This window comes from Mercurialis annua, linkage group LG3, assembly GCF_937616625.2.
Source record: "Mercurialis annua linkage group LG3, ddMerAnnu1.2, whole genome shotgun sequence".
In the NCBI taxonomy this organism is placed as follows: Eukaryota; Viridiplantae; Streptophyta; class Magnoliopsida; order Malpighiales; family Euphorbiaceae; genus Mercurialis; species Mercurialis annua.
Window position 1 is genome coordinate 72,287,958 of NC_065572.1, and position 14,526 is coordinate 72,302,483.

At 33.0% G+C, this 14,526-nt stretch overlaps 3 protein-coding genes across 3 annotated transcripts; all 3 read left to right on the plus strand.

Annotated features, from left to right (window-relative positions):
* The first annotated feature begins 7,036 nt into the window (after positions 1-7,036).
* LOC126671591 (carboxylesterase 1-like) lies at positions 7,037-8,624 on the plus strand. Its single transcript, XM_050365374.2, has one exon. It carries the CDS (start codon positions 7,123-7,125, stop codon positions 8,101-8,103), a length of 981 nt encoding a protein of 326 aa, XP_050221331.1. The 5' UTR covers positions 7,037-7,122; the 3' UTR covers positions 8,104-8,624.
* A 1,751-nt stretch (positions 8,625-10,375) lies between these two features.
* On the plus strand, positions 10,376-11,726 carry LOC126671637 (probable carboxylesterase 120). Its single transcript, XM_050365421.1, has one exon. It carries the CDS (start codon positions 10,476-10,478, stop codon positions 11,574-11,576), a length of 1,101 nt encoding a protein of 366 aa, XP_050221378.1. The 5' UTR covers positions 10,376-10,475; the 3' UTR covers positions 11,577-11,726.
* Positions 11,727-12,608: 882 nt separating this feature from the next.
* On the plus strand, positions 12,609-13,820 carry LOC126671163 (carboxylesterase 1-like). Its single transcript, XM_050364885.2, has one exon. It carries the CDS (start codon positions 12,749-12,751, stop codon positions 13,730-13,732), a length of 984 nt encoding a protein of 327 aa, XP_050220842.1. The 5' UTR covers positions 12,609-12,748; the 3' UTR covers positions 13,733-13,820.
* The last annotated feature ends 706 nt before the right edge of the window (positions 13,821-14,526 follow it).

Genomic DNA, 14,526 nt, shown 5'->3' on the forward strand with positions numbered 1-14,526 from the left:
TGACCTATTTTCTTTTGAAAAAGAGTTTAAATTAGTCCTTTATTTTTAACCTATATTCTGGTAAAACGTTAATGTTAATCATTTATGTATTTTGTTTTAAATATTTTCATCCTTAAATTAATTAAATTATTAGATTTTTTAATTTTAGGGTACAAATAAATATAAAAATTGAAAATAGGATACAATTGAAAACTTTTTTAGGTCATGGTATAAATGAAAAAAAGTTATAAAATGGATGGTTTTTAAGTAATTATGCTTTTTTTTATTATGAAAAAAAATTACATATTCTCAAATTTTCAAATTATAATTCTATTAATTAGTGTTAAATTATTTCTGCAAAAGTGGTCAGTTAGATATCTTGTATGCCGAAAAATTGACAGCATACAAAATTATTCGTGAACCAACAGACTGTACCTGCACATCTCGAGCTGCAAAATTGAATGTCTCTTTGCTTGGAGTTCATTGGCTCTTCATTAACTCAAATAAATATATGTTTCTTCATTTATGGCAGTTTGACAAGACCTTTGTTTCTGAAAAAGAAGATCGATAAAATGTTAAATATATGATGAGTAATGCTATATAATCCTATTCCATCTAACGTGGTAACAAACTAGTGGATGCATTAAAAGTTATTTTTTGAGATATATATTTTTAGAGGGAAATTGGACGAATTAAATGCTGACACGTAAGGAGGGGCAATAAAAAATATACAAAACAGTGGGTTAAATAGCATTTTCCATATATGATATATAGGGATTATATAAATGTATAAAAAGTTTAACTATAAATAATGATAAAAACGATTAAATTCTTTATGTTTCAATTAATAGTTTAGTAAATTAAATCATCGTATATATAAATGAATTGAATAAGAAGTTTTAATATTTCGTGAATTGAATATAATAAATAGTGAAAATTCTTTTAATTGTTAAAAATTTATAAATTTATTTACTAGATTTTTTTTGCCGAAAAAATTAAAATCTTTATTGATAATTCGACTATTAAAATCTCAAATTTTATCATATCAATTATGCTAGATATTACACCAACTTTCAAAGGGCCTTTCAGTTACTAAGAGTCATCCAACAAATTCAACAAACACTAAATTTAAGAATTGATGGAGTCTGCCTTCTGAACCGGTGATATATGAAACCTGTAAAACAAGGTAGAAGCTAACCGGACGGTAATTGTCCGATTAACTCTCTGATACTGAAGTCAGTTTAGGCTTTAAGCAGCGTTTTTAGTATGTAGTGTTGTTTTTAGCCATACCTTAAACTCCTTTATAATAGATGATTGTATACATTGTATAGTTGTAATAGGAAAGTGAATCCTATTTTGTAAGGTTTGAATCTGATTAGGAGTTTTATTCCTTATTCAGACATGAGTCCTATTTAGGAACGTCTTCCTAAATAGTCTCGTCTTCCTAAGTTAGAGGTTATCTTCCTAAGTTGGAGTTTGTATCCAAATAGAAAAGATATTCGAGAATATAGACAAATCTGGCAATCTGGCCGAATCCCGGGGTCGACGCGCTTTGTCTGAGTCCTCAGGGATTCATTCTTTATCCTTGTGGATGATATCATATTCTAGTCGAGGCGGATCCTATGGATTCGACCACCGGTTTCGTCTGTGTTAGCCCTTTGGGCGGGAGTCCGGTATCGATTGAGAGTGGATCTCCTGCGACTCGACTCCGTAGTATTTAAGATAGGATTCGGTATCCATCAAGAATAAATCTAGTTAAATGAATATAAAACTATAAATTTAAACGATTATAACAATTAAAATCATATATTTAGAAATCTAAATAACTAAAATTAGTTGCAAATATTTGAATCTGTAAATGTAATATTCCAAATTGCGGAATACACCGGAGATATCGAGAAGGATGCCGGAGACGCCGAAAGGATGTCAGAAACATCGGAGGTATGCCGGAAACGTGAAAATGACGTTGGAGCCGCCAGAATGACTCTAAAACCGCTAAAGATGCTAGAAAACCATAATAAAAATAATAAAGATTAAAAAAACTCATTCATGTTAGATAAACTAAGAAATTAAACCTGATTTCTTCACAATAACAGCTGAAAAAACCAATCGGCTAAAATTTTATGGTAACAAAATGTGAAGTGCGGCCGAAGAGAGTATAAGGTTTAACAGAGATGGACTGGAGAGAGAAGAAGTTCACAGAGGAAGAGTTTCTTATTATTTATTGGATTATATATGCATATATGTGTATGTGTGACCGTGTGTTTAAATATTAGTTAACAAAAATAGTTTCTATTAATTTAAATTAATTTCTAGGGGTTGTATCAGTATCGAATTCTCATTTAATGGGTTTAGAAACATTTAAAAGTGATGAATAACAAATCTGTCTTGAAGTACATTATATTTTAATATTTGTATATTGTTGAAAAGTGTCAAAAATAGCATAAATATGATCGTTAGTGAGATTTTTTTAGCGTATTCCTAGTAGGACTTGGTTTTTTGGTGTTTTGTTATTTTAGGGGCAATGACTATTTCCACCGGATATAAGCAAACATGTAATTCCTTGTAAGCTTGAGTTTTAGTATGTAAACACTAATAACTTTAAATTTAATGTAAATGTCAATTTGATATAAGTAAAACACTATGCGGCTACTTCGATGATGTAAGCGATTGTTGAACCTCGTTAAATATTGTGCTCTTGTGTGTGTGATTGATTTCTTGTCATCATGATTTAGTTCATTATTCTTGCTTAAACTATATTCTACAACATTCCTTGTTCTTTCGTATAATTGTTATCGTTTCAATCGTTCCGCTGGTGCGTAGATTTCACAATATATTTAATTAATTAGGTAACAATAACCTATGAATTATAGCTAAAATGGTATAAAACGCCGAGCAGCAATCTGATAGGTCATGAGTTGATTTCCTCCCACACGCACTCCTCTCTCCAATATCAATCTCCATACTGAATTAAATTTCAGAGTGAAATTCAGATTTCTATCTAACCCCTTATTTGTTTTGTAGGAAATAATTCGGAATTCACTTATATATGAAGATTATCGCGAGATGGCCTGAAAGATAAGAAAATTTCGGTCCGGATCCATCAATAAGGAAACAAATTTGTCGGATATTAAAATTCTATGAGTCACTAGTGTTACCGGTATTTACAGAAAGGTCAATATATATATTATTTTGTTACAATAAGGTCTGTAATTATAACTTTTGTTATAAATGTTTTTGTTGTTATAAAAAGAATATTCAACTTTTCTTGAATTATAAAAAAAAAGTCACCAAACTATATTTTTTTAGGGTTAATGTCATAAAAATTCACCAACTTTACACGTTTTCTCATGTTAATCATGCAGTTTAAATTTTCTCATTTTCATGCACGAACTACCACTTTTCTCAAATTCATGCATAGTGCTGATGTGTCATGGCTCCATTGGTGTAATTTGCTGAGGTGGAGGTCGCTTTACACCAATGAATGAGTGCCACCTCAGCACCGTGTATGAATTTGAGAAAAAAATGATAGTTCGTGCATGAAAATGAAAAATTTAAACTACGTGATTAAAATGAAAAAACGTATAAAATTCGTGATTGTTTTATGACATTAACCCTATTTTTTATTACATGAAGGTTAGCGAACTATTTTTTTTTTTTATAAGTTTGACTTGCCATATAAATAAAAACACTACGTTTTAGCGTGAAAATAATATGTTTTATATATATTTGTGAATCCTTTTATAACAAAAGGTATAGTTTGATTATTTTTATAACAAAATGTGATATAATGATCTTTCTATAAATACCAAAATCTCCGGTGACTCAAATTTGTCCATTTGAGTTGAGCAGACAGCAAAAAGTATTTGCTGTTGTTGTTGATCAGGAAACCATTGTAAGATGGAGGATGCACCATCTCAGTGGATTGAAATTGAACTCTATTATTGACTTCAATCTTCTCCTTTTGGGACCATATCTTAAATAATAAGTACATTTCAAAATCGTGTTATTGGACTAATAACTTAATTTTCTGAACATATAATTATAATTCAAGGATTAATTCCATATAAAATCACCACATTCACACGTTTTGTTTTATTTTAATCACGTTCTTTAAAAAGTGTCAAATAAAATCATCACCTTTCATTTTTTTGCAAATCTATTATCAATGAGTAAAATTTGATGTTTTTTTCCTTCCAAATAAATGTTTCAATCTGACTAATGTCCTATTAACACACAAAATACATTCCTCTTATTTTTTTCTTATTGATTCCGGTTGTCGAGTCAATAAAGATACACCGAATTTTCACATTCGTGATAGATTTGAAAAAATATGAAAGGTGGTGATTTTATTTGACATTTTTCAAAAGACGTGATTAAAATAAAAAAACATATAAAGGTGGTGATTTTATATGAAATTAACTTTAATTAAAATATTGACACATTCTTAAAGAAAACAAAATAATATTTGTTTTGTTAAAAAAAAAATAGGAAGAATAGAACACTAACTTTGAGGAAGAAACAAAAAAAAATTACTACTTAATTTAGTACGGAGCAGGTTAAGAGAACATGATTGATCAAATAATTTTTTCTCTTAAAAATGATCGTTTTGATCAAATTTAAATCTAACTTGATAAGTTTATAAATGAAAAAAAATTAAAATAAAATATTTGAACTAATTCAGTGGATTGAATTTTAATTTTTTTAATCTTAATCAAGCTAAACTTTTGTTAATGAAATGAAATTAATTAAAAAAATAACATATTTTAATTAAAATAAATTTATTAGATCATTTAATTCAATTTAGCCTGTGATTTGCTCATCCTTACTACATAATCAGTTTCCACTTGCTCAAGTGGACTAATGTGTTTCCATCATGGAATCACTATACAAAATTAGTTTAATCAATTGTCAACTCTTTTCATACATAAGTATTTGTTGGATTACAGATGTGGTGATGGCCTGCAATTTGTTTGCAACACCACCAAAACTATTGAGCCTTGTAGTCCACAGTCAATACACTTGCTTATATTTGGCCTGCTATAATGTGCAAAACTTATAGAGATGGGGAACATCAACTTTCTACATTCTTCTTTTTGGGTCCATTTTTCCAAAGCACTATCCTTAGTCCTTACTTCAAATGCCAGACCCCTTCTTCTATTTATTTTTGATGTAATGTTATGTCCCAATCTATCTTGTTATGTTTTCATAAAGTCATCGTATTGCTTCACTTTTACATAATTGGCTATTTCTTAATTCAAAAAAAAAAAAAAAAACGGATATGGCTATTTCTTAATTCAAAAAAACAAAAAACGGATATGGCTATTTCTTAATTCAAAAAAACAAAAACCAAGCATGACCCGAATTTTCCAGAGCCTCGAATTAGACCAGTCTTTATTATAACCCGTATGCCAACCTTAATCTGAGTTCGGACTTGAATATGAGTCCTAATCTCGATTTCAAGTTTCAACGCAGCCCTAAGTTCAATCCTAACTCCAAATCTAACTAAGGTCCCAGTCCCTGATACGAGGACCTAATTTATAATTCATTTATGGTGATTGATTGTAATGATGAGGATATACTGTCGATGGTCTATTTTATGAGGATATTGTATATATGTAATATTGTGTTTGGTTGTAATTAATGATGAGGATCTATCGTTGATTATACTTTATACATACCACACTACTAGTAAACTTGATTTTACTGACGGATTTTAGTGACAGACCTAAAATCCATCGGTAAATTGTAATTTAGCGACGGATTTACCGATGAAAATTTTCATCGCTAAATCACCGACGGTTTATTGACAAAATGTCGTTAAACGTGGCGGGCAATTGGATTATTCGTCGCTAAATTGGTGTGAGAAGCCCCACCAATTTTATTCGTCGCTGATTCATTGGAGCACCATCGTTGAATTATTATCAAATTGTAGAAAATTACTTACATAATTTATTTTAGCGACAAATTTGGCGACGACTTTCGTTTTACCGTCGCCATTGATTTAGCGAACAACCTTTTGCCGACAGACATATTTTGTCAGCAATCCATCACAAAATCACTTTAGCGACGAATTTCCTACATTTAGCGACGGATAATGCAAGATTTCTAAAAGTTCCACGTCTATTAATTAATAATGAAAAAGATGATAAAAAATAAACTCAAAAGACTCATAAACTAAATTCATTTTTATTTGAGATCATTTCATGTTACATTTCATATTAAATTCTAATTATTAATCAATTATAAAATATTTCAAAATATTTCATGTATGCCTCATATAAATAACAAATGCCCCTAACTTGAAGACAATGATAGGATACAAAATTCCGTTTTCAACCTATTAACCTAATGACACAAACCAACCAATAAACCCTTGCCAATTTCTTCAATTTGATTATTTTGCAAAACAAGACAAGTGATTAATCCAAAAGCACTTATAGTATTATATGTTCGCACCTAAAACAATATATTTATCTATTATAAAAATATACATAAACTTACATTTCACGGATTTCACAACATTGGACATGGGAGGGCTATAGCCCCCCAAGTTTTCAAGAATTTCTAAACATGGTCTTGTAGTTTTCAAGTAATCTTAATCCTCTCTAAATATTAACTATGTATGACCGTCCAAATTTCCATGAATAAACAAACATGTATTTTTATTTTTCGAAATCAAATAAGTTACTTTTAATTTTTTTAGTCACTTATATATATTTCAAAACTTATATTTCGGCATCAAATAAATCACTTTTAACTTTTGTAGTTAATTAGATTTAAAGATTTGTGTCTCGATGTCATATAAATTATGTGTTTTACGTATTAATCAGCGGTTATTTGATATAAATTAAAAGAGTTTGAAATAAAATTGACTAAAAATTTAAAAATGATTTATTTAACACGAGAACCAAATTTTAAAATTTAATTGACAAACAAAATTTAGAGTGATTTATTTGATTCCACATACAAATTCAGATACTCGGTTGACCCTTTGCTCAACATATATTCTTTGCCAATCATTGATTTGTGGTCGTACTAATACACCTATATTTAGAAGTAAAAAGAAATATTGAAAATAAGCTTTTATATAACAACCTTTAAACACTGCAAATCAAATCTCTCATAAATTTCCAATCAAAAATGGCAGAGAACAAAACGTTTCCGGTTTCTTCATCTGACGATCGACCCAAGATCTTCCGTAACCCAGACGGAACGTACACTCGTCTGATCAATTTTCCAACCATCCCTGCTTCACCCGATCCCGGCTCGTCCACCTCTCCGGTTCTATCCAAGGACCTGACCATTAACCCAACAAACCAAACATGGCTACGAATATATCTACCACGTCATTTACTCGATCAATCTTCCTCAACAGAATTTAATAAGCTCCCTCTCATCGTTTACTATCACGGCGGTGGCTTTGTTTTCTTGAATGCAGATTCAAATGTATTCCACGATTTTTGCATAACAATGGCTGAAAAAGTCAACGCAATCGTTATATCCGTTGACTACCGCAATGCACCGGAACACCGTCTTCCGGCAGCTTATGAGGACGCCGTTGAAGCTTTGCACTGTGTTAAAACAAGTCAAGATGGTTGGATAACGAATTTTGCTGATTTATCAAACTGTTTTCTTATGGGTAGTAGTGCAGGTGGCAACATAGCTTACCATGCAGGGCTAAGGGTTTGTGAAAATATTCAGAATTTATACCCGTTGAAAATCAAGGGTTTGATTCTGCACCATCCATTTTTTGGCGGATCGGAGAGAACCATGTCGGAGCTGAAAATGGTGAATGACCCGGTTTTGCCACCGGCGGCAAGCGATTTCATGTGGGATTTATCCTTGCCGGTTGGTTCAAACAGGGATCATGAGTACTGTAATCCGATGTCTGAATTAGGGTTCAACGTGAGGGAACGTATTATAGGAGTGGGTTTACGGGTCATGGTTACGGGTGGTCGTGAAGACCCGTTGATTGACCGTCAGGTGGAATTTGCTAAGATGTTAGAGGAGAAAGGTGTGAAATGTTTGACCCATTTTGGTGCTGGTTACCATGGTGTAGAGCTAACAGAGCCGTCCAAAGGTGGGTCACTTCTTCTGGTTGTAAAAGATTTCATTTCATAATCTTCTATTCTATAAAATCATGCATCTATAAAATATGCAATTGTATTAGGCTGAATACATAGTTTGACCCCTGAACTTGTACCTTTTTACCCATCTAACCCCTAAACATAATGTCTCCTCTATCGAACCTCTGAACTTGTCAAATAATCCGATTTGACCCCTGAACTTGATAAAAACGTAAACATTGAACCCCTCCGTACACAATTTCTTCTAGAATGTTTCAAGTGACAGGTGGCACGGAGGGGTTCAATATTTACGTATTTATCAAGTTCAGGGGTTAAATCGGATTATTTAACAAGTTCAGGGGTTCGATAGGTGAGACGTTAAGTTTAGAGGTTAGATGGGTAAAAGGGTACAAGTTCAGGGGTCAAACTATATATTAAGCCATTGTATTACTTAATATAGCTATCTATTTGACAATGTACAATTCCTTTCTTTTATAATACTTCCTTGGTCGCTTTTAATATTTTTCTTTTGTTTTCAATGATAATATTAGTACACATTTTCTTTTCTTATTTGTAGCACTAATAAGTTTGCTAAATAAATTAAATTTAACAATATATTTAATTAGATTATATATATTTCCAAAATAAAATAAGGGGTATAAAGCAATTTTACCTAAGTAACACGAAATTCTTGTAGACTATATGGTAACGCATACATAAAGATTAACAAAAATCAGCTAATTAACTATTTAATTCTTGATTATTTAAAAAATTAGTTAATTTATAAGTGTATTTATGGTGTATTTACGGTGAGTAATTGTTGAGTAAAAATAATATTTTTATAGATATTTTATGAAATTGGATACTAGATGTAATTAACAATTCATGATCCAAAATTTAATATTTATTTTTTTGAAAGTAAATAATTTGAGGATAATCCCCAAATATTGTAATTAGAATTTTAAATTAATTTATATCAAATATAAATTTATGAAATAGGTTAAGCTTTTCGAACAATTAAATGTTTTTTATGACTTTAATTTAGTCTAATTATACTAACGAATTATAGCTTAAATAGTTTAAACGTTCAGCTACAATTCACTAAACTCATGAGTTCGATTCCTTCCACAAATGTTTTCCTTCTCAATTGCTAAAAAAGAGTTATTACTCATTTTGGAGGGTATGGAGGAGATGGAGGATGATCGGTGTTGGAAAATTATTTGGGAATGGCCTGGCCCTGAAAGAATTCGCCATATGCTATGGCTTACCGTTCACGAAAAGCTGATGTGCAATGCTGAGAGATTCCGCCGGCATGTTTCAATTGATAAAGCTTGTGGTCGTTGCTTCTCGGTTGAAGAAGATGCTGATCATGCCCTTAGGCAATGCATTTATGCTAGACAAGTGTGGCTCCGTCTTATAGATAAGTCTCTGCAGGTCAGGTTTTTTGCCCTGGGGTTTAAAGAATGTGTTCTGTGCAATCTGTCTGGAAAGGCTTCCTTCAATGCGTCTGACAACTGGAGGTGTACGTTTGGAGTTGCTATATGGAGAATCTGGAATTGGAGAAATGCCACTGTCATTGGAAAGAAGCAAATGGCTGTGAGTCAAGTGGTTGAAGATATTCATCGTCGTGTTGCGTATATTGAGGTTGCGATGGAAAACAAAAAGAGATGCAATCAGACCAGTATCCAGAGGAAGGAAGTCATGATTGGGTGGGTTTGTCCTCCGGATTCCTGGGTGAAGCTTAATATAGATGGTGCTTTCAATGGAGCTACGGGGACCGCCAAATCCGGTGGAATTATTAGGAGTTGCATGGGAGTGTGGCTGGCGAGCTTTTCAGCTACCATAAGAGAGGGATCGGTTTTGGAGGCTGAGTATAGAGGGATGCTTCTGGGTCTTCAGCTGGCCTGGAACATGGGTCTGAAGAAAGTCATCATGGAAGTCGATAGTAAATCGGCTGTGGATAAAGTTTACAGTATAGATGAGGCTGCTCACTTTTCGAATATTGTCAATGCTATTCGGGAGCTTATTTCTAGAGATTGGGAAGTTAAGCTTAGCCATATCTTTCGGGAGGCCAACTTCGCGGCAGATCATTTGGCGTCGCTGAGCGATGATTATATTATAGGTTGCACGTATCATGATAGCCCTCCTTCTAGTCTTGTGCCTTGGATCTTGCATGATTTATATGGCACTTCTTATAGTAGAAGCATTAACTTTTAGTCCGTCTTAGGCGTTTGCCTCTTTCCCTTGTACCAAAAAAAAAAGAGTTATTACTATGGTGTATATACGCAAGTTGAACGGAAAATTGCCATTTAAGTCTAGCCCGAAGTCAATATTATTGATTTGTATATTTATATTTTCTTTCTTTTTCCAAAAGAAATGTTATCGAACTAGACTATATACTTGATCTAAAGTTACGACAGGCAGGCAATGACGCTATATGTATCTCAAACTACGCCAAGCTGTCTCAAATTCATCACTAATAACTACAGATCATCAAAGATATCTACTGTGTTAAAGATGTCAGGTCAAACTCCGCCGCCGTCTAAATGCACGATCGATCCCTACAAATTTCTCCAAATCACCGTCAACCGCGACGGCACAATCACCCGAGATCCCAACAGATATCCAAATTCGTTACCCTCAGCTGATCTTAAAAGCCCTAACGTTGTTCTCTCACAAGATATTCCGATCAACCAGCAAAAGAACACATGGGTCCGTCTCTTTTTACCACGACTCGCAACTCCACCGTCACCGGATTCTTCTACTTACGGCTACAAACTCCCTCTTATAGTATACTTTCACGGTGGAGGATTCATTAATTGCAGTGCAGGGTCAACGGTATTTCATGACTTTTGCTCAAAGATGGCTTTAGAAGTCTCTGCTGTTGTGGTCTCCGTTGACTACCGTCTTTCACCTGAGCACCGGCTTCCGGCAGCCTATGATGACGCCGTGGAGGTTATACACTGGATCAGAAACACTCAGATCGATTGGTTGAGAACACACGCTGATTATGATAGATTTTTCATTATGGGCAGCAGTGCTGGGGCTAACATAGCTTACCAAGCAGGGTTACGTGTGAGTGAAGAAATTGATCATAATCTTGATGGTTTAAAGATCCGAGGGCTAATATTGCATCACCCGTTCATTGGTGGGGTCCAGAGGAAGCAGTCAGAGGTGAGATTAGTCAACGACTCTCATTTGCCACAGAGTGTGAGCGATCTGATGTGGGAATTTGCCTTACCAATTGGGGTTGACAGAGATCATGAGTATTGTAATCCAACGGTTGACGATGGATCCATTCTGTGGGAAAATATCGAACGGCTGGGATGGGAAGTTTTGGTGACTGGATGTGATGGGGACCCGATGATTGACCGTCAGATGGAGGTGGTGGAAATGCTAAAGGTTAAAAATGTAAAAGTTGAAAGCCATTTTAGGGAGGGAGGTTATCATGTTGTGGAGCTTAAAGAGGCCCCCAAGGCCCAAGTTTTGTTTGCTTTGATGAACCACTTTATTGGTTCTTCAACATAGAGGATAATTGGGCCTTGGCCTGTAAGCTAAGCCTAGAATAACTCTCTTCTTCTCGTAATAAAAATTTGATCAATAATATAATTGCGATTGTTAATGTTTCCTTGTTTGTATGTACCTAATCCATTGTGGGGGAAAAAATTATTAGTACTATATTGGAGTTATTTTCCCTTGATTAATAATGTTATCTTGTTCCCAGTGCCAAATATTTGCTCATTATTAACTATAGTACTAACTAGTATCATCATGATAAATGATGGAACAATGTTTTATAAATTTATTACATTTATTAAATTTCATAAAGTATTAAAGTGTTTATCAATTTTAAATAATTTAAGTCGTTTTAATGTAACAATGCATTCTTATTTAATTATATAGCGAATTTCTATAAAATTAATAAATTATAAATTTAATTCATTGAAACTAGTATCCAAAAAGATTATATAATTAACTAATACGAAAATATAAAATATTTATGGTTTAAATAGTAGTATTTTATGCACACTCCATTATATAATATATTGTATCATTTTAATTGATACTCCCTTTGTTTTCTTTTATTTTCATTTAACAAATATATGCATATGAAAAAAATTATTTTTTTTGTCTTAAATTATAAATATTAAAAATAATAATTAATCCACTAGTTAATAAATGTTTTGTAAATTAAATTATAAATGGACAAACATTTGCAAACAAATCTATTTATTTGAATGGACAAGTAATAAAAAACAAAGGAAATAATTATAATTTTCAGTATATTCTAATTTATATTTTTTTTCTTATTTTACCATCATTAGTTATTTATCTTTGATTTATTTATACATTTTAGCAAAGTGTAATTTTGTTAGAAATCTTTGAGTTGGTATAATTTGACTACTAAAATATTTCTCTGTTTCTTGAAAATAGACTAATAATTATTACTGTCATGTCATATGTATTAATTGATACTAATATAATCAAAACGAGAAAGACTACTACCTAATCCAATTATAAATTGCAGTTCAAACCAAAGAGAATACTAATTGAATATAGATTCCTTATCGGAACAGGTAACGTTAGACCTCCTTTTCGCACATTAAATACATAAAAAGATAAGAGAAAAGCTATCAAACACATAAGAAAAACAGCAAAAAGTCACAAACACATTACATACATACAATATTTTCATAACCATGTCACCGTCAAAATCCTCAGCCATTGACCCTTACAAGCTCCTCCGCATCATCCCTAACGCCGACGGCACCATCACTCGCTTACCGGAAATCACCAGCTTCTCCCCTACACCGTCGGACACACTTCCCATTCTCACCAAAGACATAACCATCAACCAACTAAACAACACATGGGCTAGGCTATACATGCCACAACAGACACTGAACTCTTCTCACCGGACCAAGCTTCCGCTCATAGTCTGGTTCCACGGCGGTGGTTTCGTTCTTTTCAGTGCAGCCACAAGCTTCAGTCAGTATTACTGCGCAAACATCGCTATTGAACTGAATGTCATCGTTGTCTCCGTTGAGTACCATCTCGCACCGGAGCATCGTCTCCCGTTAGCTTATGATGACGCAGTGGAGGCTCTGCAGTGGATTAAAACCAGCCCAGATGATTGGTTTAGAGAATTCGCTGACTATGGTAAATGTTTTCTTATGGGAAGTAGCGCCGGCGCTAATATAGCGTACCGTGCCGCATTACGATTGGCGGAGAAAGGTGACGATCTTGAGCCTATAAAGATCAAAGGGCTGATATTACATCAACCGTTCTTCGGTGGTATAAAGCGGACTGAATCAGAATTGAGGCTGGTCAACGATAGGGTTCTGCCGCTTTGTGTTAATGATCTGATGTGGGAATTGGCTTTGCCGATCGGTGCTGACCGGGATCATGAGTACTGTAATCCAACGGCTGAGGAGAGTTCTATAGCCAAGATGAGGAAATTTGGATGGCAGATATTCGTTGATTGGGGAGATAAGGACCCGCTAATGGACCGTCAAATTGAGTTTATAAAAATGCTGAAGGAGAAAGGTTTGGAAGTTGTGAGTTATTTGGTGAAGGGAGGCTGCCATGGAGTTGAGTTTCTGGATCCATCAAAATGCGAGGATTTGTATGTTAATTACAAAGGTTTTATGTCGTCTCCTTCAAATTTTCATAGTCATTTGTGATGATATGTTATGGACTGTATTAAATATTCAATAAATTTAATGTCAGAACAATTATGTATTCGAGCAACTAATATTTTTTTTATATTAATTTATGCTCTTTATTTTCTTCTTTTTAATGTTATACATAATCCAACTCTATAAAAAAGCTTGATCTCACACTCACTATATATACAAAATAAAACAACTCCAATTAATCACTAAAAACTCATTAAAATAGAGCTTGATCTAACTAATGCTTAGTATTTATTTGCTTAAGAAATTAGCAGTATTATTTACTCCAGCATCACGTGTTAATTATAATTTTTTACAATGTGTATCAATACTATAATAAATATAAATAATCAAATAACAATCAAAAAGCATTCACATTCTAAAATAACAAGGGAAATTACTCTATATATCTCATTTTTTAAAACTTTTGCAAAAATATTTTTCTTAACTCTAAACTATTTATGAGTTATCGATAATCTATTAATAAACTATCAAAAAAATATATCTTTTAAATTTTTTTAAAAATGAGATATTTTAAAAAAAAATCTAAATAACAATGGGCTTGACTGTAAGTCCGAGTAGTTAATTAATATATAGGGGCTTAGGGCCTTTCTGTCGCAAATGAAAAACAAACCAAGACATAAAAGGCCCAACAGTTGTCATTTTGGGCCATTTGAACTTTCAAATTAACTTCTTATGCAGCTAGAGCTGATCATTGCGCAGGTATACGTCCAGCCTGTACAAGCCTGGCCCATTTAGGCTGGGCTTGAATACTTATTTTTTCCATAAAATCTACTCCTAAT

What these genes read in the sequence shown, in the direction of transcription:
- LOC126671591 (XM_050365374.2), top strand. Translation starts at nt 7,123, where the DNA reads ATGGCAGAGAACAAAACGTTTCCGGTTTCTTCATCTGACGATCGACCC.
- LOC126671637 (XM_050365421.1), top strand. Translation starts at nt 10,476, where the DNA reads ATGACGCTATATGTATCTCAAACTACGCCAAGCTGTCTCAAATTCATC.
- LOC126671163 (XM_050364885.2), top strand. Translation starts at nt 12,749, where the DNA reads ATGTCACCGTCAAAATCCTCAGCCATTGACCCTTACAAGCTCCTCCGC.